Raw genomic sequence first — 27,157 nt, forward strand, 5'->3', positions numbered from 1 at the left:
GCCGGGCATGGTGGCGCATGCTTGTAATCCCAGCTACTCGGAAGGCTGAGGCAGAGAACTGCTTGAACCCGGGAGGTGGAGGTTGCAGTGAGCTGAGATCACGTCATTGAACTCTAGCCTGGACAACAAGAGCAAGACTCTGTCTCAAAAAAATTAACTAATTAATTAATAAAAATTAAAAAAAAATACAAAAAAAAATTAGCCAGGCGTGGTGGCAGGTGCCTGTAGTCCCAGCTACTAGGGAGGCTGAGGCAGGAGAATGGCGTGAAACCGGGAGGCGGAGCCTGCACTGAGCCGAGATTGCGCCACCACACTCCAGCCTGGGTGACAGAGCAAGACTCCATCTCAAAGAAGAAAAAAAAAAAAACCCAAAACCTGGGGTTATAGCCCAAACAGAATCAATTTCATGTGATCTGGTGGTACTTACTAATTTTCAAGGCAAAATAATTATTTCTAGAAGAAGAAAAATCCATTTGGGAACTCCTTACTTCCTCCTGCTCCCAGAGTAAAGATCTAAACAATGAACACTTTCTTCTATACCACTGGTTTTCAAACTCTTTTAAATATAGCAATAAAATCTCAGAATCCACTTATCAATCAGCAGAGTTGCTTGACTGAATAGGGGTGGGAGGTATCCAGTCCAGAACCCCTGGAACCAGCCTTCGACCTCCAAGAATCCCTGAAGTCCTCACAGTACCCAGAATTCTTGAGATAGAGGTGTGGAAATCACTGCCTTTAGGGAAGAGAGTGCTAACACCAGGAGAGCTGATCAGCATTTCATCTATTCTAGCAAAAGATGAAGAGTATTTGGGAGGACTATCACTTGGACTCCAAAACGAGTACAACTAATTAAAGCATTAACAGGCCAGGTGCTCACGCCTGTAATCCCAGAACTTTGGGAGGCCGAGGTGGGCTGATCACTTGAGGTCAGGAGTTCAAGACCAGCATGGCCAACATGGTGAAACCCCGTCTCTACTAAAAATAGCCGGGCTTGGTGGCTCATGCCTGTAATCCCAGCTATTTGGGAGGCTGAAGCAGGAGAATCACTTGAATTCAAGAAACAGGGGTTGCAGGGAGCTGAGATCACGCCATTGCACTCCAGCCTGGGTGATGGAATGAGACTCCGTCTCACAAAAAAACAAAAAATAAAAATAAAGTATTAACAAAACAAGGAAACTAGAACAGAGATGATATTTGAGGGCATGGTTTATTAATAACTGTGAAAGAGCCAGTGATCAGCTCCTAGTTTTAAGACCAGAGAAAAGGTGACAGGTTAGAACCCAAAAGGGCAACAACCACACAGATAAGAAATAAAACATGCAACACCTTGCTTTCTGCAGTTTCATATTTTCAACATTTTTCCCCTTCAGTAAAAAGAGGACCATCTCCTACAACAAAAAACTTTGCTTATCTTCAGCACTCACTTACCATCTTTTTTTTTTTTTTTTTTTTGAGATGGAGTCTTGCTCTGTCGCCCAGGCTGGAGTGCAGTGGCGTCATCTCAGCTCACTGCAAACTCTGCCTCCTGGGTTCAAGCAATTCCCTGCCTCAGCCTCCCAAGTAGCTGGGATTATAGGCGCCCATCATCATGCCCAGCTAATTTTCATGTTTTTAGTAGAGGTGGGGTTTCACCATCTTGGCCAGGCTGGTCTTGAACTCCTGACCTCGTGATTCACCCACCTCGGGCTCCAAACGTGCTGGGATTACAGGCATGAGCCACCGCGCCCGGCCCATCTTTGTTTCTTAGTCCTGATCTAGCTTGACAGTTTCTCAGGCTTCCATACAAGGATAGTCTTGCTGTGCAGCCTTATAAATGTCTGCATTTGTCTTTTAAAAATCACTACCTTAAATGTCGGAGAATTTACTGTACTAGATTTCTTGTTCAGTCAGCTTCAAATCTATCCTGTTTTCTGTTTTGTTCTCTAAATTCTTCCCTCACAATGGCATACATCCACTCCTTTAAGTTATGATGGCATATGCTAGTGTGAGGAGTACAATGCTCAGAAAGCCACTCATATAAGAAGCAGGCTTCCTCATTAAATCCAAAGACTGTAACGAGAAGCATCTTCCACCAACTGTCGACCATCCCCAAGTCCCTTGCGAGTGATTCCAGAAACTGCTCTGCACCTCAGCCAGGTCAAGGTCACAGTGCTGCACTCCACGGCAGAAAATGGAATCAGTCCTAAGACAGCTAAAATGATTTCCCAACTTGCATCTCACTGCCAGGTTGCAGTCAGTTCAGGACAATGACCTTGAGAGGAAAACCAAAAAACAAAAACCAAAAAACAAAAAACTACAGCCACAAGGACACAATGGTATGGACCCAAACATAAAAACCAGATGATCTGAAAATTTTAATTACAGTCACTTAAGACAAAGTTCTGCCGGGTGCGGTGGCTCACGCTTGTAATCCCAGCAATTTGGGAGGCCGAGGTGGGCGGATCACGAGGTCAGGAGATCGAGACCACGGTGAAACCCCGTCCCTACTAAAAATACAAAAAATTAGCCGGGCGTGGTGGCGGGCGCCTGTAGTCCCAGCTACTCGGAGAGGCTGAGGCAGGAGAATGGCATGAACCCGGGAGGCGGAGCTTGCAGTGAGCCAAGATCGCGCCACTGCACTCCAGCCTGGGTGACAGAGCAAGACTCCATCTCAAAAAAAAAAAAAAAGACAAAGTTCTACATCTTTCTATAAAACACTTAACGCCCATTCTTTTAGAATGCTCTTAGCCCTCTATTTCATAAAAACACAAGCAGGCCGGCCGGGCGTGGTACTCACGTCTGTAATCCCAACAACACTTTGGGAGGCTAAGGTGGGCAGACCACCTGAGCTCAGGAGTTTGAGACCAGCCTGGCCAACATAGTGAAACCCCGTCTCTATTAAAAATACAAAAATTAGCTGGGTGTGGTGGCACGCGCCTGTAATTCCAGCTACTCGGGAGGCTGAGGCAGGAGAATCGTTTGAACTCAGGAGACGGAAGCTGCAGAGAGCGGAGATCACACCACTGCACTCCAGTCTGGGTGACAGACTGAAAATCCGTCTCAAAAAAAGAAAAAAGAAATGCAGAATTGTGGGCTCTACTGAGAATCAGATTCTGTTTTCAAACAAGATCCATAGATAGTCATAGGTAAATAGCTAAGATGCACTGATTTGTAAACAATTAAGAAAAATGTTAACTGACTACCTATAATATATAAAATTGGTAAGATTTCATGTTGCTAATGTAGCTACCTGATAATCCCAGAAATTACATTTCAAAGCTAAACAACCTACCCAAGGCATCTAAACTTTTGCTTCCCTTGAATTGTGTTAAAGACTGTAAGTATGCAAAATAATGCAGATAACACCCTTTTATGGCCAGTTCTTTAAAAACCCAAGCAAATCATTTAAAAAAACATGCTGACATAGCTTACCAGAGAGAGAAAGTTGATACTATTGAAAACAGACTTACTAGCTGCTGTTGCTACTGGCTGAGCAATATTAGCAGGTGGCTTTAGTTTCATCAGTTCATTAAGACTATTATTTTTCAGTAGATCCTTCAGCTGAACTTGGTCTTTTGAAGGTGCAGAGGTCATGGCATTTCGTACTGTTGGTGCTGAGACTGACGGGCGTGTGCTTGCAGTAGTCTGGATAAACTTAGTTAAAGTGATGGTTTGCCTGTTGGTTGTTGCAGGTGGTGTTTTAGTCATTACAATTGTAGATCCCAAGGGTGGAAGATGATTTATTTGATTCAGCACAAACGTTGTAGTAGATGGAGGCTGCTGCTAGATAGAAAACAAAAACACACCACTGAAAAATGCTTTATTCTCTAATGAAGCTTATATCCACAAACTTGGAAGGACAACTAAAAATCTAAAATGCAGTTTTATCATTGCTTTTTTTTTTTTTTTCTTTGAAACAGTCTCATTCTGTCACCCAGGCTGAAGTGTGATCATAGCTCACTGCAGCCTTGCCCAACCGGGCTCAAGTGATTCTTGCACCTCAACCTCTCAAGTAGCTAGGACTACAGGTGCACACCACCATGCCCGGCAACTTTTTTTTAGAGATAAAGAGTCTCACGATGTTGCTCAGGTTGGTCTCAAACTCCTGGGGTCATGCCATTCTCCCACCTCAACCTCCCAAAGTGCTGGGATTACAGGAGTGAGCCACTGTGCCCAGCCTTGCCTAAATATTGGTACTTCATTTCTGATTTGATTAACTACAAATTACCAAGTTAAAACGGACAACTTTGATGAAAAGAAGGTATAGTTGTAATATAACCCTTTCTGTAACTGTCAGGGATGGCAAGCATAAAATGGAACTATCCCACACAAACCGAAAATAACAGGACTAAGCCAGGCACAGTGGTGTGCACCTGCATTTCCAGCTAATTGGGAGGGTGACACAGGAGGTTCACTTGATTTTAAGATCAGCCTTGGCAAAATAGCAAGACCTCTCCTGCCCCAACCTCCCCAAAAGACTAGTAACAGAAAGTTTCTAATGCCTTGATGGATGACATTTTCACTTTTTTCCTCCTCAACACTATTTGCTATTTCTCCATGACTCCTTTAATAATGAGTCTTTAATAAAGAGTCTACTATTGGCCAGGCGCAGTGGCTCATGCCTGTAATCCCAGCACTTTGGGAGGCCAAGGTGGGTGGATCACAAGGTCAGGAGATCGAGACCATCCTGGCTAACACAGTGAAACCCTGTCTCTTCTAAAAATACAAAAAGTTAGCCGGGCATGGGCCTGTTGTCCCAGCTACTCGGGAGGCTGAGACAGGAGAATGGCTTGAACCCGGAAGGCGGAGGTTGCAGTGAGCCGAGATCGCGCCACTGCACTCCAGCCTGGGTGACAGAGCGAGTCTCCGTCTCAAAAAAATAAAAATAAATAAAAAATAAAGTCTACTATTTACAACTTTTTTTTTCAATATTTTGACTTGTCATCAACGAACATGTTATATATCTTCACATACAAATCTGTTTTTAAAAATATCTTTGTGGGGCTGGGAGCGGTGGCTCACACCTGTAATCCCAGCACTTTGGGATGCTGAGATGGGCACATTACCTGAGGTCAGGAGCTCAAGACTAGCCTGGCCAACATGGTAAAACCTGTCTCTACTAAAGGTACAAAAATTAGCCAGGCATGGTGGTGGGTGCCTATACTCCCAGCTGCTCGGGAGGCTAAGGCAGAAAAATTGCTTGAACCCAGGAGGCAGAGGTTGCAGTGAGCCAACAAAGCGAGTCTCCGTCTCAAAAAAAAAAAAAAAAAAAAAAAAGAAACAAGAACGAAAGAAACGTGTCGCAAAGTAGGAGGTAAGGGTAGGATATTGGGAAAGTGGCAAAAAGCAGAACAAGAGAGAGAAAACTATTTCACACTAAAAGGTTTTTTATTTTTTATTAATTATCCTTTTTTTTTTTTTTTTTTTTTGAGACAGAGTCTTGCTCTGTCACCCAGGCTGGAGTGCAGTGGCCCCATCTCAGCTCACTGCAAGCTCTACCTTCCCGGTACATGCCATTCTTCTGCCTCAGCCTCCCGAGTAGTTGGGACTACAGGCGCCCGCCACCACACCCGGCTAATTTTTTGTATTTTTAGTAGAGACGGGGTTTCACCGTGTTAGCCAGGAGAGTCTCGATCTCCTGACCTCGTGATCCACCCTCCCCGGCCTCCAAAAGTGTTGGGATTACAGGCGTGAGCCACCGTGCCCGGCCTCTTTTTTTATCTTTTTTGAGATGAAGTCTCGCTCTGTCGCCCAGGCTGGAGTGCAGTGGCTTGGTCTCTGCTCACTGCAACCTCTTCCACTTCCTGGGTTCGAGAGATTCCCCTGCTCAGCCTCTCAAGTAGCTATGACTATAGGCATGCACCACCACACCCAGCTAATTTTTGTATTTTTAATAGAGATAGAGATGGAGTTTCACCATGTTGGCCAGGCTGGTCTTGAACTCCTGACCTCATGTGATCCACCCACCTTGGCCTCCCAAAGTGCCGGGATTATAGGCATGAGCCACTGTGCCCAGCCCATTTCTTCTTTTATAGAGATGGGGTCTTGCCATTTTGCTCAAGCTCGTCTTGAATTCCTCGGCTCAAGCAATCCTCCTACCTCAGCCTCTCGAAGTGCTGAGATTACAGATGCGAACCACCACACCTGGCCATGTTTTCTCACTACAGTTCTAAACTATTTTAGAAGTAACGACAAATCTAAATCATTCTTACCCTCACATTTAATAGTGCTGGAGTAGGTACAGTCTCTGGTTCTTGTTTAACAGGAACTGCTGCTTCGGTCTCCAAACCTAGTTCTAATGCACTAAGTGGCACTGACTGGAGAGAAAACAACATCAGACAAAAAATAAAGGACAGCAGTAAATTCTGTTTCAAGGACAAGATTTGCATTTATTAAAAAATATCAAGCTTAACATTCAAACTGATGTGAAATCACTAACAGCAGATATAATGTAACAATCTTTGCAAGCACAAGATCTCCACAAAACTGTACTAACGATTCCTTTTTAAAAACATTTTTATAGGCCGGGTGTGGTGGCTCATGCCTGTAATCCCAGCACTTTGGGAGGCCGAGGTGGGCGGATCATGAGGTCAGGAGTTTCAGACCAGCCTGGCCAACATGGTGAAACCCCATCTCTACTAAAATACAAAAATTAGCCCAACTTGGCCAGGCGCGGTGGCTCACGCCTATAATCCCAGCACTTTGGGAGGCAGAGGCAGGTGGATCACAAGGTCAGGAGATCGAGACCATCCTGGCTAACGTGGTGAAACTCTGTCTCTACTAAAAATACAAAAAATTCGCCGAGTGTGGTGGCGGGCGCCTGTAGTCCCAGCTACTTGGGAGGCTGAGGCAGGAGAATGGAGTAAACCTGGGAGGCAGAGCTTGGAGTGGAGATTGCACCACTGCACTCTGGCCTGGGCGACAGAGTGAGACTCTGTCTCAAAAAAAGAAATAAATAAAAGAAATAAATAAACAAAAACATTAGCTGGGCTTGGTAGCGGCCGCCTGTAATCCCAGCTACTCGGGAGGCTGAGGCAGGAGAACTGCTTGAACCTGAGAGGTGGAGGTTGCAGTGAGCCAAGATCCTGCCACTGCACTCCAGCCTGGGTGACAGAGTGAGACTGTGTCTGAAGAAAAAAAAAGTTTTTTTAGTCTTTTTTTTTTTTTTTTTTTTTAAGGCTAGTCAGGTGAAGCAGTGGGAGTAGAGGAGAAACAAAGAAATCTGCAACAGGCTGTGATCAATTACTTGTAAACAACACTGCACTCGGACCAGTCTATTTTTTTATTTTTCAGAAACAAGGTCTTGCTCTGTCACCCAGGCTAAAGTGCAGTGGCACGATAACAACTCACAACAGCCTCAAACTCCTGAGCTCAAGCAATCCTCCCACCTCAGCCTCCTGGGTAGCTGGGACATCAAGCGCACACAACCACGGCCAGCTAATTTTATTTAACTTTTTGTAGAGACAAGGTCTCGCTACATTGCCCAGGCTGGTCTCACTCCTGGGCTCAAGCAATCCTTCAGCCTCAGCCTCCCTAAGTGCTGGGATTACTGGCATAAGACACTGTGCCCAGCCAGAATCTTACGTTTTTGCTTTCAGAGAATGTACATAGTGAAATCACAGAAGAATATCCCTAAATAATTAAACAACTATTAAGGAAATTAAAGATACTCCCATAAGAATGCTAAACATCTTACACTGTCTGTACATTTATAATAATATCAAAGCAAAAAATAATGTTTTGGTTTTCATTATTTTCTGCCTCATAAATCAAAATGAATACTCAACATAAAAATAACATTCGGCCGGGCACAGTGGCTCACGCCTATAACTCCAGCACTTTGGGAGGCTGAGGCAGGCAGATCACAAGGTCAGGAGTTCGAGACCAGCCTGAACAACATGGTGAAACCCCATCTCTACTAAAAATACAAAAATTAGCCAGGTGTGGTGGCCTACACCTGTAATCCCAACTACTCAGGAGGCTGAGGCAAGAGAATTTTGAACCCAGGAGGCAGAGGTTGTAGTGAGCTGAGAATGCGCCACTGCACTCCAGCCTGGGTGACAGAGCAAGACTCCATCTCAAAAAAAAAAAAAATTAACACATGTATTTAAAATTAAGGCTTCACATGTATATTTAAAATTGGGCCAAGCTTGGCTCGCACCTGTAATCCCAACACTTTGGGAGGCCGAGGTGGGCAATCGCTTGAGCTCAGGAGTTCAAGACCAGCCTGGGCAACATGGCAAACACTGTCTCTACAAAAAAGACAAAAAATTAGCGGGATGTGGTGGCACGTGCCTATAGTCCCAGCTACTTGGGGGGCTGAGGCAGAAGGATGGCTTGAGCCTGGGAGGTTGAAGCTTCAGTAAGCCATGACTGCACCACTGCACCCCAGCCTGGGCCACAGAGTGAGACCATCTTAAAAAAAAAAAAATGCTGTAAACGGAAATCACTAAGAAAGAGAGGCTTCGGAAAACTCTTACCTGCTGAACTGACGGGGTAGGCATTGGAGTTGCAAGCCCTGCATCTCCACCATCAATATCAAAGAGGTCATTCGGACTAATTCCACTCTCACTCAAAGCAGCAAGCAATAAATCTTGCCCTGGTTCCACCATCTTTAAAATGAAATATTAAATATTAACATAAAAAACAAAAAGTGACAAATATTAACTCCCCTCTAAATATAAACAATCCAACAATCTCTACTAGACCCATTCATTTAATATTAATGAAGACCCTGCCACGTGTCAGGCAAAGAGGATAAAAGAGAAACAGTCTTCGATCCCAAGCTCACTCTAAAATAGAAAGGATAGACAAGTACATAAATCATAGCACAAGTATACATCTACAAAAGGCTTCGGGAACAGAGAAGAAAATAATGATCTTTGTGGAAGCAGAGATGTTATAAAGATGACAATGCAGCAGAGCATCAGGGAATCATCAGGTGGACAAGGATCCTCTGGAGTACGCATTCAAAACATGGAGGCATGAAAGAATTTGACACACTTTAAAAACTATGGCTGGAGGCCAGGTGCAGTGGCCCACACCTGTAATCCCAGCATGCTGGGAGGCAAAGCCAGGTGGATCACCTGAGTTCAGAAGTTTGAGACCAGCCCAGCCAAAATGGTGAAACCTTGCCTCTACTAAAAATACAAAAATTAGCCACACGTGGTGGCGGGTGCCTGTAATCCCAGCTTCTCTGGAGGCTGAGGCAGGAAAAACCGCTTGAACCAAGAGGTGGAGGTTGCAGTGAGCCAAGATTGTGCCACTGCACTCCAGCCTGGGTGACAGAGCGAGACTCCATCTCAAAAAAAAAAAAAAAAAAAAAAGAAAACCTCTGGAGTTAATTCAACAAGGGTATGGAAGCTCAGAACAGAAGAATGGGGCTCAGGCAGGAAATGGCAAGAGATGAAGGTATCACCTACAGCCTTGTACACCACGCTGGAGAGTTCACTTGCTCCTGTGGGAAACAGGGATTACTAACAAGTTTTCCGACTGAGGACTACTTGACACAGCAGATTTGTGATTTAGAAAGATTACTCGTCTGGGCACTGTGGCTCAAGTCTGTAATCCCAGCACCAAAGTGGAGGTGCAGGAGGTTAGCTTGAGGCCAGGAGTTCAAGACCTGCCTACAGATCCCATATCTACAAAAAAAAAAAATGTTTAAATTAGCCGAGTGTGGTGGTGCATGCCTGTAGTCCCAGCTACTTGGGAGGATCGCTTGAGCCCAGGAATTGGAGACTGCAGGGAGCTGTGATTGCACCATTGCACTCCAGCCTGGGCTACAGAGTAAGACCCCCCCCCACCCCGCACCCGACTCAACTCAGTAAAGAAAGAAAAAAATAGAAGGATTACTCAACAGCAATGTGGAAACAAACTAAGAGGGGGCAGAAGACCAGCAGCAGAAAGACATCTTGGGAAACTGACATAGCTGACCAGGAGAGAGATGTATCATAACTGTATGGGGCAGAGAGAAAGAAGGGGAAATGGAATCCAAGATACTTAGGGAGCTAAATCCATCAGATTTAGCTTAAATACTCAGAATGGAAGCGAGAATATGAAGCACGTCAGAGAAAAAGTATGAGCTGATGAATGGCTAGAGTCAGGCCAAGAGAAAATAAAAAATAAACGTTGAGCCCGGAAGACCTGAAGGATGAGTTCTATGGAGTTTGCCGGGGTAGGGGGCTAAAGCCAATTTAAAGCAAGTAGACAGATTTTAGTTTGGAGGTTTTTCCAACTACAATCTCAGGGGCCAGACTAAAGTATTCTGCTGCCATGGATATTTACCCATTTTATAGGGGGGAAAAAGAGCTTTCTAAATTTTAACTTTTCTCATTAATTTCTCTGAAATAACCGATTTACATATACAAACATACTTATGAAAAATCTGTACTCAGAAAACTAATTTCATGTTACATAATAATTTTCAGCTAGTCCATTTGTTCTCAGACTGTGATAAAATTAAGTGTCAGTGTTTCATGATGTCCTACAAAAATGGCATTAGCCAAGAGCACAATGAGCATGACTACGCAGTTTCGCTCTTGTTGCCCAAGGTGGAGTACAACGGCACGGTCTTGGCTCACTGCAACCTCTGCCTCCCGAGCTGATGCTCCTGCCTCATCCTCCCAAGTAGCGCCCACCAACACACCTGGTTAATTTTTGTATTTAGTAGAGACAGGGTTTCACGATGTTGGCCAGGCTGGTCTCGAACTCCTGACCTCAGGTGAACCACCCACCTTGGCCTCCCAAAGTGCTGGGATTACAGGCCGTGAGCCACTGTGCCCGGCCTGAGCATGACTTCTAGCATGTAAGAACTGTTTCAGATGAAAGCATTTAACAAAGAAACCCTCTACTGTGTCTATGTCACCTATGTTTGTGTATTATTTAGACAGATGTTCTAATGGAAACATGAGTGAGTTTAAGGTGAAAACCAGATATCCAGAATGAAACAGAGGGCAGACCACTGTGTAGAAGGGTGGGAGGAAACACAGACACCCCAAAGGAGATTTTTTGGAGACGGAGTCTCGCTCTGTCACCCAGGCTGGAGTGCAGTGGCGTGATCTTGGCTCACCACAACCTCTGCCTTCCAGGTTCAAGCAATTCTCCTGCCTCAGCCTCCCGACTAGCTGGGACTACAGCCGCCCGCCACCACGCCTGGCTAATTTTTTGTATTTTAGTACAGATGGGTTTTCACCGTGTTGCCCAGGCTGGTCTTAAACTTCTGGGCTCAGGCAATCCGTCCGCCTCGGCCTCCCAAAGTGCTAGGATTACAGGCGTGCACCACCGTGCCCAGCCTCCCAAAGGAGATTTCTCCATAATTTTCCAGAAAAAGGAAAAGCAACCTGAGGAAAAAAACCATTTTGGGCAGGGAGTGAGGAAGGAAGTAAACAAGCCTAGCACCGTGTTAAATTCTTCATAAACATTACCATACTCAAGCCCAAAACAACCCTGAGTGAGATAGGTAATATAATTTAAGAGCTGAAACTGAGGGTCAGAAAACTTAAATCATCTACCGAAGTTCACTCACGCAGAAGTGGTAAAGATTAGAAACTAGATAGTTCAAACTCCCAAAGTCCATGAAGTTTTCTTTCCAATGAGTAGATAAAGTTGATGTTGGTAAACTATGATGTTTCATTATTTTATTTCAGAATAAACGCCAGATTGAGATTAAAATTGGAGGGGGAATAAGGTATTAGACAGCAAGATATAAATAACATGAATGAACTGAATGACAGAGGAAACAGGAGAAATGTCCCAATATAGATTTCAAATAAAGTTGTTTGCCTGATGACTTGATTAAAAAAAAGACCAAGTTAACTAATTTTTCTAATATAGACGCATTTGATCATACTTTTACAAATTATCTTACTGCATAATACAAACAAGTACCTAGAGCTCTAAATCAATGCTTTTAACATTTTCAATCCATAAAATACTTCATTAAGACCAAAATAGGGTCTTGGCCCACCAGCTACAGATAATCTTCACCCAGATTAATAGAACTCTGGAGACTATCGAAATGTCATCTCTTTAAAATAAATACTGGAAATGATTTATTTACATTTGAAACAGAATTACATTGCTTTAATCCAGTGACTTCCGAAACTACAGACCACAGAGCTCCTGCAGGCCACAGGATCCATCAGTCCATGAGCTATACACCAAGCCCTATCTAATAATATTCAAAAGTGTAGAGATACCATTAATCAATGAAATGCATATTCACTGCAAAGTATTATTCACTTCATGAGAGCTTTCTGAAATGTTTTCTTAACAATGAGCATTTAAGTACAAAAAAATTTTATTGAGAAACTTTTTGATGATCATGTAAGAAAGATAGCAACAGTTATAAATAACATTATCAGTGACCAGCTTAGAACTCACTCATAGGAATCACAATTTGACTTAGCCATTCCACAGTGTATACTTATATATACCAAAACATGTTATACACCATACAGACAATTTTTACTGGTCAATTAAAATAAGTAACAATTTAAGACCCTCAAATCTGATGAATGACCTGGGAATAATAATGTCTGTAAAAGACACTATCTTTTACAAGCTATTAATGAAAGAGATTTTAATCCTAATATATATCTTATACATAAATTGAATACTAGGAATCATTTCTCAGCCAAACAGGCACAAATTCTCTATTTGTTCTTTTTTTGCAGCGTGAAGGAGGGAAAGGAGATAGAGAACATCTATCCCATTCTCTAACTCCATTAGGCAAAACCCTTAGTATGTAATCATATTTCTATTCAGAAACTATTACAGACTCACAGAATTTTGGTGCTCAAGCAGAGAAAGCCCTTAAAAACTTGTATTAGCCAATCTCCTCCTCATTTTACAAATAAGACCTGTTCATAGGAGGAAAAACATTTTCACTTTGAAGCCACAAAGCACCATATAAATGCTAAATACTGTTAGGTACAAGAGAACTGTGTCAGTGTGTCTACAAAGGAATTCATAGACCTCAGATGACATTTACCATGGAGCAATCTAACAAATCCAAGTTACTAACCACGGAAGGTCTTTCTCTCAAACAATGGACAAAAAGATTTCAATTTTTATCATAAATACATTTGAAAGCTGGGTGCGGTGACTCACGCCTATAATCCCAGCACTTTGGGAGGCTAAGGAGGATCACTTCAGTCCAGAAGTTTGAAACCAGCCTGGGCAACAAAGGGAGACCTTGTTTCTTTTTCTTTTCTTTTTTTTTTTTTTTTTTTTTTTGAGACAGAGTCTTGCTCTGTTGCCCAGGCTGGAGTGCAGTGGCGCGATCTCAGCTCACTGCACCCTCCGCCTCCCGGGTTCAAGCAATTCTCCTGCCTCAGCCTCCCGAGTGGCTGAAACTACAGGCCCACACCACCACACTCAGCTAAATTTTGTATTTTTAGTAGAGACAGGGTTTCACCACGTTGGCCAGGATGGTCTCGATCTACTGACCTCGTGATCCGCCCGCCTGGGCCTCCCAAAGTGCTGGGATTACAGCATAAGCCACCATGCCCGGCTGAGACCCTGTTTCTTAAAAATAAAAAAAAAATAATAAAAATAAAAAAACGCTGGGCGCAGTGGCTCACCTGAGGTCATGAGTTTGAGACCATCAGTTTGAGACCATCCTGGCCAACGTGGTAAAACCCCGTCTCCTCTAAAAATACAAAAAATAGCCGGGCGTGGTGGTGGGCGCCTGTAATCCCAGCTTCTCAGGAGGCTGAGGCAGGAGAATCGCTTGAACCCGGGAGGCGGAGGTTGCAGTGAGCCAAGATCACAGCACTGCACTCCAGCTTGGGCGACAGAGCAAGACTCCGTCTGCAACAAAAAATAAAAACAAACCTCGAAAAATTAATTGGGTGCAGTGACATGCGCCTGTGGTCCCAGCTACTTGGAAGGCTGAGGCAGGAGGATCCCTTGAGCCTAGCAGGTCGAAGCTGCAGTGAGGCATGTTCATGGCACTGCATTCCAGGCTGGGTGACAGAGACAGACCCTGTCCCAAAAAAATGAAAAATAAGCAAATGCATTTGAAAACATGACCTATTTCAAAACACTACGCCTATGAAAACTTCTATGATAAGTAAGACACAAAGACACAGTAGTAGAGAAAAACTAAGAGCTAGTTTTGGCAGGAAGAGAATACTGAGAAACGATAGCCAACCAGAAGAATGAAAGGATATAGTTCCCATTCAGAATACCAACACAGAAAGTTACCAAGGGGGACAGGGTTCCTCTTGCTCAGATCTAAAACCAATCTCTACAGCTCTGAGCAGACATGAGGGATATGTCCACAATAGCAGTAGCACACCACAGTGGCTGAGGAGACTATGGAGTCGGACAGAATACCTAGGTTCAAATACTGGCTGCATTGCCCACTAGTAGTATGATATGGTCAAGTGAAAACCTCTCTGACTCAGTTTCCTTATCTTAAAATAATACAAACAGAACTTCCTTCATAGGATTGCTGTGTGAAGTAAATGTGATACTACCTGGAGTAAATGTTAGCTACTAACTAGCTACTATCATTTTTATACATATTAGTATTTCATCCAAAAAAGATGTTTACTCCCATATCACTGATTCAGCACTTTATTCCTCAGAATACAAACTTTGTTAGCAATCCATTAAATAATTAACTTTCATACTAGTCTTTGGGTTTTTTTGTTTGTTTTTCTGAGATGGAGTCTTGTTCTGTCACCCAAGCTGGAGTGCAATGGCACAATCTCGGCTCACTGCAACCTTGAGTCTGCCCCCCCGGGGTTCAAGTGATTCTCCTGCCTCAGACTCCAGAGTAGCTGGTATTATAGGCGCGTGCCCCCACACCCAGCTAATTTTTTTGTATTTTTAGTAGACACGGGGTTTTACCATGTTGGCAAGGCTGGTCTCAAACTCCTGACCTCAAGTGATCCATCTGCCTCGGCCTCCCACAGTGTTGGGATTACAGGCATGAGCCACCGTGCCCTGCCCATATTAATTATATAAAATACTAGTCCCTTTTTATCTAAAAGTGTTACTGCTACACATCCAACTTGACCAATCAGTTACTAAATTTAGAATAAACTGGTGGACATTTTTAAATGTGCATGGATACTATCACTTAGCAAATATCTTCACCTTAGCTAATAACAAAAAGGATTTTTTTCTCCTTAGAGTGCTAAGCATGTCTGATTCGAGATTCAGCTTTATCTGTGTTTTTATGCAGCTGTGATATGACTAACATTTAGTTTAAGAATTTTAAGATAATGATCCAGTTAGAGATACAGTTCATCAACAAATATTAAGTGTCTACTGTGTGCAGTAGACACTTAAGAACATCAGGAGAAAGAAACAGCAGTTACAAAGTTAGTTTACAAGAATTTTCTTTACCTAAAATAACGTAATCTGGGCTGGGCACGGTGGCTCATGCCTGTAATTCCAGCACTTTGGGATGCCCAGGCAGGCAGATCACTTGAGGTCAGGAGTTCGAGACCTGACCAGCCTGGTCAACATGGTGAAACCCCATCTCTACTAAAAATACAAAAATTAGCCGGGCATGGTGGCGTGCCTGTAATCCCAGCTACTCCAGAGGTTGAGGCAGGAGAATCACCGGAACCCAGGAGGTGAAGGTTGCAGTGAGCTGAGACTGCACCACTGCACTCCAGCCTGGGCGACAGAGTGGGACTCCGTCTCAAAACAACAAACAGCCAGGCAAGGTGGCTCACGCCTGTAATCCTAGCACTTTGGGAGGCTGAGGCGGTCGGATCACGAGGTCAAGAGATTGAGAGCATCCTGGCCAACATAATGAAACCCCATCTCTACTAAAAATACAAAAATTAGCTGGGTATGGTGGCGGGTGCCTGTAGTCCCAGCTACTCGGGAGGCTGAGGCAGGAGAATAGCTTGAACCCGGAAAGTGGAGGTTACAGTGAGCCGAGGTCTTGCCACTGCACTCCAACCTGGCGAAAGAGGAGACTCCATCTCAAAAACAAACAAACAAAACAACAACAACAAAGAATGCAATCTGTACTTTTCAACACCTACCGTTCATAGGACCTTGCTTGGTAAAGTACCCCCCACTGCAAAACCTATAGGAAGAAGATATTTACAAAGGAATGTGCAAATCATATACAAAGCCACACAAGTCCTTTAACAAAAGCAATACACAAATAATTGAGTTAGGGGGAATTAAACAACTTTCTTGATTATCACTAGTCAAATTCAGATGGTCAATTGTCTTGATTCTCGCTACAGGCTGAGTTTCCCATATCTGAAACTTGGAACCAGAAGTGACTCAGGGTTTTTTTGGATTTTGGAATACCTGTACATACATAATGAAATATCTTAGAGACTGGACCCAAGTCTAAACACAAAATACTCTTATGTTTCATATACACCTGACACACATAGCCTGAAGATAATTTTATACAGTACCTTAAAATGTGCATGAAACAAAGTTTTGACTGCATTTTGGACTGTGATCACTCGCATGAGGTCAAGAGTGGAATTTCCCACTTGTGTCATCACGTCAGTGCTGAAAGTTTCAGATTTTGAACATTTCAGATTTTGAATCTTCAGATTAGGGACGCTCAACCCATATATGGGTGGGTTTTTTTCTTTTAACTTTCAAGATAACCCAAGAGTATCAAATGCTACCCATTATCCCTTTGTCACAGTTAATAAACTAAGGCTTAGAAAAATGAAATACAGGCCAGGTGCGGTGGCTCATGCCTGTAATCCCAGCACTTAGTGAGGCCGAGGCAGGCAGATCACGAGGTCAGGAGATCAAGACCATCCTGGGTAACACGGTGAAACCCCGTCTCTACTAAAAGTACAAAAAATTAGCCGGGCGTGGTGGCGGGCGCCTGTAGTCCCAGCTACTGGGGAGGCTGAGGCAGGAGAATGGCGTGAACCCGGGAGGCGGAGCTCGCAGTGAGCCGAGATGGTGCCACTGCACTCCAGCCTGGGCAACAGAGCAAGACTCCGTCTCAAAAAAAGAAACAAAAAACAGAAAAATGAAATACAGGCCGGGTGCGGTGGCTCACGAGGTCAGGAGATCGAGACCATGGTGAAACCCTGTCTCTACTAAAAATACAAAAAAAATTAGCCAGGCGTGGTTGCAGGTGCCTGTAGTCCCAGCTACGCGGGAGGCTGAGGCAGGAGAATGGTGTGCACCCAGGAGGTGGAGCTTGCAGTGAGCCAAGATCGCGCCACTGCACTCCAGCCTGGGCGACAGAGCAAGACTCCGTCTCAAAAAAATAAATAAATAAATAAAAAGAAAAATGAAATACAACAAAGTAATAAAAAGTAAGCCTGGAATAGAATTACAAATTCAGAAGGTCTGACACCGCATCACTCCAAGATCCTGTACTCCCAACCCTGTTCCAGTTTTCAAACTACTGATCACAACACATTAGCAGGCTGTCAAATCAATTTAGTGTATCAGTTTTTTTTTTTTTTTGAGATAGAGCCTTGCTCTGTCACCCAGGCTGGAGTGCAGAGGTGAGATCTTGGCTCACTGCAAGCTCTGCCTCCTGGGTTCAAGCGATTCTCCTGCCTCAGCCTCCCAAGTAGCTGGGACTACAGGCGCCCGCCACGCCACCACACCTGGCTAATTTTTTTGTATTTTTAGTACAGACGGGGTTTCACCGTGTTAGCCAGGATGGTCTTGATCTCCCGACCTTGTGATCAGCCCGCCTTGGCCTCCCAAAGCGCTGGGATTACAGGTGTGAGCCACTGCACCCAGCCTATCATATCAGCATTTTAAAATATCTCAGTATAGGCCGAGTGCGGTAGCTCACTCCTGTAATCCCAGCACTTTGGGAGGCCAAGATGAGATCACTTGAAGCTAGGAGTTTGAGACCAGCCTGGCCAACACATACGTATATGTCTCTACTAAATACACAAAAAAATTAGCTGGGCCTGGTGGCACACACCTGTAATCCCACTTACTCGAGATGCTGAGGTGGGAGAATCACTTGAACCCAGAAGGCAGAGGCTGCAGTGAGCCGAGATTGCACTCCTGCGCTCCGGACTGGGCAACAGAGGGAGACTCCGTCTCAAAAAAAAAAAAAAAAAAAAAAAAAAAAAATATATATATATATATATATATATATATGTAGAGAGAGAGAGAGAGAGTTGTATGTGTATATGTATACTAGGTCACAATGTAAACCGCATTTCTTACTGTGGGATGCAATAAAAATATTTGAAAAGTATGGCTCTAATCTATATATTGCCTCCCAATAAATAAGTTAATTTGATAGGTTTCACACCATATCTTTTTCATAAAAGAGAATTCCTGATCTTTAAGAGCCCATCCTTTCCATTTAAGGAAATTTCAGTGGTATCCCTAAGGCTGTCTTAACACTTGATGAGTTCAAGCCGCAACAAATTACATCTGTCAATCAGCATATAAAAACAAAGACAACTGCAAACACTTCAGGATTACATCATTTTAGATAGTTATTAACTGGTATTTAATGCTAAAGTAATTACTCTTAAAAATTATCTTTGGCCAGGCATGGTAGCTCAACCCTGTAATCCCAGCAGTCTGGGAGGCCAAGCTGGTTGGTCACCTGAGGTCAGGAGTTCGAGACCAGCCTGGCCAACATGATGAAACCCTGTCTCTACCAAAAACACACAAAAAAATTAGCCAGGCATGGTGGTGGGTGCCTGTTAATCCCAGCTACTTGGGAGGCTGAGGCAGGAGAATCGCTTGAACCTGGGAGGCGGAGCTTGCAGGTGAGCCAAGGTTGTGCCATTGCACTCCAGCCTGGGTGACAAGAGTGAAACACCGTCTCAAAAAAAAAAAAAAAAAAAAAAAGATGTATCTTTACACCAACTTTAGAAAGGCAAGGCATGGGAACCTACAGAGCCCCATGGAATGTGAGGTTACTCAGTAGGACTAGTCCTGAGTGTTCTCCATCTTCACAGGTGGCAAGTCACAAATCGAAGCTCAATTTAGATGCTAAGAAATGCCCAAACATATCTGCAGCTAAACTCTGAGGCAAACCACTTTTTTTTTTCTTTTGAGACGGAGTCTCGCTGTGTCGCCAAGGCTGGAGTGCAGTGGCGCAATCTCGGCTCACTGCAACCTCTGCCTCCCGGGTTCAAGCGATTCTCCTGCCTAAGCCTCCAGAGTAGCCTGGATTATAGGCCCAGATCACCACACCCAGCTAATTTTTTGTATTTTTAGTAGACAGGGGTTTCATCGTGTTAGCCAGGATGGTCTGGATCTCCTGACCTTGTGATCCACCAGCCTTGGCCCTCCAAAGTGCTGGGATTACAGGCGTGCACCACCAAGCTCGGCCGAGGCAAACCACTTTTTAAAGCATAAAACGAATCTGCATGCTGCCCCTTTTTAAATAGTACTTTCAGTAAGGCACTTAAAACCTACAGGCTGGGCACAGTGGCTCACATCTGTAATCCCAGCACTTTGGGAGGCCAAGGCAGGCAGATCACGAGATCAGGAGATCGAGACCATCCTGGCCAACACGGTGAAGCCCCGTCCCTATTAAAAATACAAAAATTGGCCGGGCGCAGTGGCTCACGCCTACAATCCCAGCACTTTGGAAGGCCGAGGCAGGCGGGTCACGAGATCAAGAGATTGAAACCATCCTGGCCAAAATGGTAAAACCTCATCTCTACTAAAAAAGCAAAAATTAGCCAGGCGTGGTGGCACACGCCTGTAATCCCAGCTACTTGGGAAGCTAAGGCAGGAGAATCGCTTGAACCTGGGAAGTGGAGGTTGCAGTGAGCAGAGATCACACCACTGCACTCCAGCCTGGGCAACAGAGTGAGACTCCGTCTCAAAAAAATAAAAAAGTTTAAAAAAGGCTGGGCACGGTGGCTCATGCCTGTAATCCCAGCACTTCGGGAGGCGGAGATGGGTGGATCATCTCAGGTCGGGAGTTCAAGAACAGCCTGATCAACATGCAGAAACCCTGTCTCTACTAAAAACACAAAGTTAACCAGGAGTGGTGGCTCATGCCCGTAATCCCAGCTACTCAGGAGGCTGAGGCAGGAGAATCGCTTGAACCGGGGAGGCGGAGGTTGCAGTGAGCCGAGATCGCGCCATTGCACTCCAGCCTGGGCAACAAGAGTGAAACTCCATCTCAAAAAATATATAAATAAATAAATAAAAATACAAAAATTAGCTGGGCGTGGTGGTGTGTACCTGTAATCCCAGCTACTCAGGAAGCTGAGGCAGGAGAATCACTTGAACCAAGGAGTGGGAGGGTGCAGTGAGCTGAGATCACCCCACTGCACTCCAGCCTGGTGACAGAGCGAGACAGTCTAAAAAAAAAAAAAAAAATACAAAATTGCCTGACATACAATCACATTCAATGAATGAATGAATAGTAGGCCACTAACTCAGTGTCTCCCCTTCAGCAACTAAAGTGAAGTTTTATTTAAGATTCTGAGGCCGGGCGCGGTGACTCACACCTGTAATCCCAGCACTTTGGGAGGCCGAGGCAGGCGGATCAGCAGGTCAGGAGTTCAAAACCAGCCTGGCCAATATGGTGAAACCCTGTGTCTACTAAAAATACGAAAATTAGCCGGGCATGGTGGCACGCGCCTGTAGTCCCAGCTACTAGGGAGGCTAAAGCAGAACAATCGCTTGAACCCAGGAGGCCGAGGCTGCAGTGAGCCAAGGTTGTGACACTGCACTGTGGCCTGGGCGACAGAGCGAGACTCCACCTCAAAAAAAAGATTCTGACGGGGGGCCAAGGGTGGTGGCTCACGGCTGTAATTCCAGCACTCTTGGAGACAGAGGTGAGTGGATCACTTGAGGTTATTAGTGTGAGACCAGCCTGGCCAACATGGTGAAACCCCTTTCTGCCAACTATATAAAAAAATTAGCCGGGTGTGGTGGCACATGCCTGCAATCCCAGCTACTAGGGAGACTGAGGCAGGAGAATCGCTTGAACCCGGGAGGCAGAGGTTGCAGTGAGCCGAGTTCATACCACTGCACTCCAGCCTGGACAACAGAGCAAGACTCCGTCTCAAAAAAAAAAAAAAAAAGATTCTTAAGGGGCCAGGCACAATGGCTCATGCCTGTAATCCCACCACTTCGGGAAGCAGAGGCCAGAAGACTGCTTGAGGCCAGTAGCTGCCTCCCAACATGGTGAGACCCCCGCCTCTCCACAAAAAAATTAAAAAAAATCAGCTGCTGTAGTGGTGCACATCTGTACTCCCAGCTACTCAGGAGGCTGAAGTGGGACGATCGCTTGAGCCCAGGAGTTCAAGCTGCAGTGAGCTATGACCACATCACTGCACTCCAGCTTGAGCAACAGAGTGGGACCCTGTCTCAAAAATTAAAAAATAGCATAAATATTCTAAACGCAATTATATGGAATAAGTTGGAATGGAAAATAAAAAGCAGAAGCCAGAGGAAAAAAGTAAAGTCGTCTCCCATCGGAAAAATTTTGGAAACAACTTCTTTAAAAGATGAGAGAAAATGTGCCCTTGCTTGCAAAATTAATGTCCCATTCAAGTCACCAGTAGGAAATTCTGCTATCTTCTGTGCAACGATGATAGCTTTCCCTACGCTTATGAAAATCAATTCTGATTGCTAGAAAATATGGTGGAAAATAGAATCCCTCTGTACCGTCAGCTCGTAGAATTATCTGAAAGTGTTAAGTCAATTCCTGCTAGGGCACTCCGGATTTGACAGCTCTCTGTACCCTCCTGGCTGACTCTTTAGAAGCCATATACCATCCCTAATTCTGGCTGTCTAGAATATATGAAACATTTAACTCAACATAAAATGATAATAGTCAACTTTCAAAGGTCAAAGGGGACCAGTTTATAACCTTCCCTCAACACGTGTTCAGTACAAACTTCCGGGTGCACTTACAATTGGCTGCGCAATTCAATGGATAAAAACGTTGCTTTATTTGTCTCATTTTCTGGCCCGTTCTTTTCCCACGTTTCTCAACCAGTGACTCCCCAAAACAAAAGCCTCCCACAGTAAACCGAGCACGCACATAAAAAGAGCTTCTCTGTGCGAGGATCAAGTTAGTGGTCCGCAAACATTAACCAAACAGAAGCACAAAGCAGGGGTGGGAAGGGGAGGAGCTGGATGCCAGGGTCAGGAAAGAAACAATCAGAAGGGTTTAGGAACACCCAAATCTCCTCAGCGGTTAAACTGACCCCAAACCACTTCTGGGAAACCACCGGTATCTACTGCTTTGAGGAACTCTGGATGCTCGTTATGCCAAACGCTCTCAAAGTAAGCAAATCCCCAACTGCCGTTCCCCTCCATGGGTAATTCTTAGGGTCTGGGAGGTGAGCTCGCCCGCCGAGGCAGAACTACGCGAGTCGCCTGGAGAGGCGTGAAGGGAGCCTGCACGTGTCCCCCGCGGCTTCCCCACCTCCCCAAGAGTGGGGCATGCGCGAGACCGCCAGTGTGGGGTTCAGATTTAGGAAGGACGACCCCGTCGCCTGCCTCCCTCCCTCGCCCAGAGCCAGGAGCAATGCTGGGGCAGGAGAGAGGACTTGGGAAGGATCCGGACCTTACTTTCCCCGCGGGTCCCGGACCCGCAGCCCCCGGGTTGTGAAGCGGAAGCCAAAGGGGCGAAACCAGCGGAGCCAGCGTGCACGGACCCTGCCCCGCGGTCCAACAGGGGTGCCTCCGGCCCGGGACAGCGGGGCTCCCGGAGCCCGAAAGCCCCACGAGCGGCGACAGCAGGGCCCGGCGCTGACGAGCGGAGGAAGCGGGTACAACGGCGCCGCCGTCGGGACCATGCCCCCGAGGGCCCCGGAGCGCGCGGCCGCGAGGGGCGGCAAGCGGCGAGGCCCCAAGCCGGGGCGAGATGGCTGTCCCCCCAGCCTGGCCCCGCACGGCCCCCCGAGAAGGGTGGGAGTGGGAGGCTGTCCGGGAGGGCGAGTGTGGAAGGAGAAAAGGGCCAAGGGAAGGACTTACTTTCCCCGCGGGACCCGGCGCCAGGACAGCTTCTCCCGGGAGGTGCGAGTTTGAAGGACCAGAGGCGACTGGAGCGGAGGCGGCGGCGGCGGCGGCGGCAGCAGCGGCGTCCGGCTCTGCCTACCTCCCCGCCGCCATCTTGACGCCCCTCCCCCAGCCCCCCCGCCCCGCCAGGAGGGGCTGGGGGAGGGGCAACGGATGAGGCGCCGTGCGCACGCAGCGCCCTCACGTGACTTCCTCCCTCCTCCCCCCACCCGCCTCTGCGCCCCTCTCCGCCCCGCCTCCCTCCTACGTGAAGGAAGACAATTTCCCCCCCCATCTTGACCACCCCCCAGTTTTCGCCGCCAAAAACGGACTCCGCCGGCTCTCCTTGGCCCGGTACCAGTTGTTGGATCCAAGAGAATTCCGGAACCCAAACGGTCCATTACCGCGGCTCTGGGGTGGGCGAGGGGTGAGGGGGCCGGGTTTCCGAGAAGGGGGAGGGGGAAGGCGAAGGCCACCTAGGAGAGTCACGTGACTGCTGTTTCCGCCGGCGCTCACAGAGAGCTCGCGGTAATTCCGTTTCCCCGCCCTTTTTTCCCCGCGGCCTGTCGGGAAGAAGGTCCGCGTGCCAGGGCTATCGGGAGGTCGGCTGGAGGGCCGCGCGCATGCGCCTGCTTTCAAACTCCGGCTAGGAAGGGCCTGGAGCTATTTTCAGAACCTGTTAGGGTGGGGAGCTACGGCCCGGGAAGTTACCTAGCAGCGTTTCCGTCACTTGGAAAATCTCTTCATTACCTAGTTAGTCCTAGAAACAAAATGTTTACATATCCATTGCTTGTTAGGCTCGCTCAAAGCACTTTATTGGCAGTGAAACCGCAAGTAATCCGGAGCCCTCGGCGCGTCCACGGCTAGAATCAGAACCTAAAGCGTGTGAGCTCGGCCATCCCAGTCTGTCTTCACGCTCACCCGCAAGCCCAACACACCGGGGCTCCCAGTTAATGAATACTGAAGAGTAGGGCTGTCCCTACCGCTTCTCACTTCCTTGTTTTCATCTTTTCGTTATTATTAAGCGACCTAACACAATAAACATATTACCTTGTTGGTAACCCTTTTGTAAAGTCATTCTGAAAGTGCTGTTTGACTCCGTTGCTTGGGTAATAAGCACGCCTGGGTGATTCTTGCCCCCTACTGGCTGCGCATCCTACAAGCCTCGTGCTGAAAGCAAACCAAGTAGCTGGAACAGTTGGAGGTTACAGTGTGAACTCTTCCAGAGACAAAGTATTCGGGGAAAGAAAGGAAAAAGTAGGCACAGAAAGAATAGGAAACTTGGCCGGGCGCGGTGGCTCACGCCTGTAATCCTAGCACTTTGGGAGGCCGAGGCGGGCGGATCACGAGGTCAGGAGATCGAGACCATCCTAGCTAACACGGTGAAACCCCGTTTCTACTAAAAATACAAAAAATTAGCCGGGCGAGGTGGCGGGCGCCTGTAGTCCCAGCTACGCGGGAGGCTGAGACAGGAGAATGGCGTGAACCCCGGGGGGCGGGGCCAGCAGTGAGCTGAGATAGCGCCACTGCACTCCAGCATGGGCGACAGCGAGACTCCGTCTCAAAAAAAAAAGAATAGGAAACTTTAGTGTTTGTACACATAAATATGTATTATATATCTGTATACATTTATAAATATTTTTAAAGTGCTGACTAATCGCTTTACTAATTACATTATTTAATCCTCTCACACACATAGAAAAAAAAACCTGTAAAGACAAAAATAAAAAATATTTTAGGCCGGGCGCAGTGGCTCACACCTGTAATCCCAGCACTTTGGGAGGCCGAGGTGGGCGGACCACCTAAGGTCAGGAGTTCGAGACCAGCCTGGCCAACATGGTGAAACCCCATCTCTGCTAAAAATACAAAATTTAGCCGGGGCGTGGTGGCGGGCACCTGTAATCCCAGCTACTCTGGAGGCTGAGGCAGGAGAATCGCTTGAACTCGGGAGACAGGGGTTGCAGTAGGCCGAGATCGTGCCATTGCACTCCAGCCTGGGTGACGGAGCGAGAATCCGAGATGTGGTGGCTCACGCCTGTAATCCCAACACTGGGAGGCTGAAACGGAGATCTCAGCCAGGAGTTTGAGACCAGACTGGGTAACAAAGTACAACCTCATCTCGACAAAAAAACATTTTTCTTTTTGTGATGGGGTCTCGCTCTGTCGGTCGCCCAGGCTAGAGTGCAGTGGTGCGATCTCGGCTCACTGCACCTTCTGCCTCCCGGGTTCACGCCATTCTCCTGCCTCAGCCTCCCGAGTAGCTGGGACTTTTTTTTTTTTTTTTTGTATTTTTAGTAGAGACGGGGTTTCACTGTGGTCTCGATCTCCTGACCTCATGATCCGCCCACCTCGGCCTCCCAAAGTGCTGGGATTACAGGCGTGAGCCACCGCGCCTGGCCCAACAAAAAACTTTTAATTAGCCAAGTGTGATATATAGTCCCAGCTACTCAGGAGGCTAAGGTAGGAGAATCACTTGATTGCCAAGAAGTTTGAGGCTACAGTGAGCTATAATCGTGCCACTGCACCAGCCTGGGTAACAAAGTGAAACTCTATTTTTTTAATTTTTTTTGTTTTTGAGACAGTTTCACTCTTGTTGCCCAAGCTAGTTTGTTGCAATGCTGTGATCTCAGCTCACTGCAACCTCTGCCTCTCGGATTCAAGCGATTCTCCTGCCTCAGCCTCCCAGGTTCAAGTGATTTGCCTGCCTCAGCCTCCTGAGTAGCGGGGATTACAGGTGCCCACCACCATGCCCGGCTAATTTTTTGTGTTTTTAGTAGAAACAGGGTTTCACCATGTTAGCCAGACTGGTCTGTAACTCCTGACCTCAGGTGATATGCCCGCCTCAGCCTCCCAAAGTGCTGGGATTACATGGGTGAGCTACTGTGCCGGGCCTTATTTATTTATTTATTTATTTATTGAGACGGAGTCTTGCTTTATCTCACCCAGGCTGGAGTGCAGCGGTGCAATCTCGGCTCACTGCAGCCTCTGCTTCCCAGGTTCAAGCAATACTCCTGTCTCAGCCTCCCGAGTAGCTGGGACTACAGGCGTGTGCCACCACACCCAGCTGATTTTGTATTTTTAGTAGAGATGGGGTTTCCCCATATTGGCCAGGCTGGTCTCAAACTCCTGACCTCAGGTGATCCGCCCACCTCAGCCTCCCGAAGTCCTGGTATTACAGGCATGAGCCACTGCACCTTGCAAAACTCTGTCTGGAAAAAAAAAAAATTCTTAGGCTTGCAACTGACAGTGATGTTTCCACCACATTCTATTGGTTAACAAGGCAGCCAAATTCAGCTTGGGAAAGGCAACACAAGGGTATGACTAGTGAGAAGTGTTGTTCATTGGATGCCACCAAAGTAAATCATAAGGAATTTTGAGGGTGAGGGACCTTTGAGACATCCAACTGGAGATACTTAGGAAGCAATTGAATCCTACAGCTTGGGGATCCAGATGGAGATTAATGTGAGACGGGATAAAACTATACTAGGAGAGGCTGGACATGGTGGTTCACATGTGTGATCCAGGCACTTTGGGAGGCAAAGGTGGGTGGATCACCTGAGGTCAGGAGTTCAAGACCAGCCTTGCCAACATGGTGAAACCCCATCTCTACTGAAAATACAAAAAATAGCCGGGTGTGGTGGTAGGCACCTGTAATCTGAGCTACTTGGGAAGCTAAGGCAGGAGAATCGCTTGAACCCGGGAGGTGGAGGTTGCAGTGAGCCGAGATCATGCCACTGCACTCCAGCCTGGGCAACAGAGTGAGACTTAGTCTCAAAAAAAAAAAAAAAAAAATACAACTAGGAGAGAATGCAGAGAGGAGAGCCAGGGGCAGAGCTGAGGTTCTGTGTCTAAGAAGTGAGCACCAGGCCAGGTGTGGTGGCTCACGTCTGTAATCCCAGCACTTTCAGAGGCCAAGGTGGGTGGATCACGAGGTCAGGAGTTCAAGACCAGCCTGGCCAACAAGATGAAACCCTGTCTCTACTAAAAATACAAAAAATTAGCCGGGTGTGGTGATGCACACCTCTAATCCCAGCTACTCGGGAGGCTGAGGCAGGAGAATCACTTGAACACAGGTGGCAGAAATTACAGTGAGTGGAGATGGCACCATGGCACTCCAGCCTGGGCAACAGAGCAAGACTCTGTCTCAACAACAACAACAAAAAAGAAATGAGCACCGGGCCAGGCACGGTGGCTCACGCCTGTATCCCAGCACTTTGGGAGGCCAAGACGAGAGGATCACAAGGTGAAGAGATCG

General features: G+C 46.4%; 2 protein-coding genes and 1 long non-coding RNA gene across 15 annotated transcripts in view; 2 read left to right on the forward strand and 1 right to left on the reverse strand.

The window, feature by feature from the left end:
* Window positions 1-23,052, reverse strand: part of SBNO1 (strawberry notch homolog 1) — an 80,446-nt gene extending 57,394 nt beyond the window's left edge. For 2 of the 13 annotated variants that reach the window (XM_063614621.1, XM_055237949.2), the window contains exons 1-4: window positions 22,879-23,013; window positions 8,460-8,591; window positions 6,198-6,296; window positions 3,450-3,759 (exon numbers count right to left, since the gene is read on the reverse strand). In XM_063614621.1, the coding sequence (XP_063470691.1) occupies window positions 3,450-3,759; window positions 6,198-6,296; window positions 8,460-8,591 (541 nt within the window). In that variant the 5' untranslated portion in view covers window positions 22,879-23,013. Of the gene's footprint in view, window positions 1-3,449; window positions 3,763-6,191; window positions 6,297-8,459; window positions 8,592-15,992; window positions 16,037-16,382; window positions 16,478-22,473; window positions 22,493-22,878 lie in introns of those variants that run through there. The other 11 variants (XM_063614620.1, XM_055237948.2, XM_063614622.1 and 8 more) reach the window with 9 other exon arrangements.
* Window positions 22,036-23,021, forward strand: LOC134732172 (MAP7 domain-containing protein 1-like). The gene is made up of 2 exons (XM_063614915.1): window positions 22,036-22,185; window positions 22,500-23,021. The coding sequence occupies exons 1-2, from the start codon at window positions 22,036-22,038 to the stop codon at window positions 23,019-23,021; spliced, it is 672 nt and encodes a 223-aa protein (XP_063470985.1).
* Window positions 23,053-23,184: 132 nt separating the features above from the next.
* Window positions 23,185-23,979, forward strand: LOC134732063 (uncharacterized). The gene is made up of 2 exons (XR_010114982.1): window positions 23,185-23,297; window positions 23,700-23,979. It is a non-coding gene; the product is annotated as an uncharacterized lncRNA (long non-coding RNA).
* The last annotated feature ends 3,178 nt before the right edge of the window (window positions 23,980-27,157 follow it).

The sequence above is a fragment of the Symphalangus syndactylus genome, chromosome 13 (assembly GCF_028878055.3).
Source record: "Symphalangus syndactylus isolate Jambi chromosome 13, NHGRI_mSymSyn1-v2.1_pri, whole genome shotgun sequence".
Lineage (NCBI taxonomy): Eukaryota > Metazoa > Chordata > Mammalia > Primates > Hylobatidae > Symphalangus > Symphalangus syndactylus.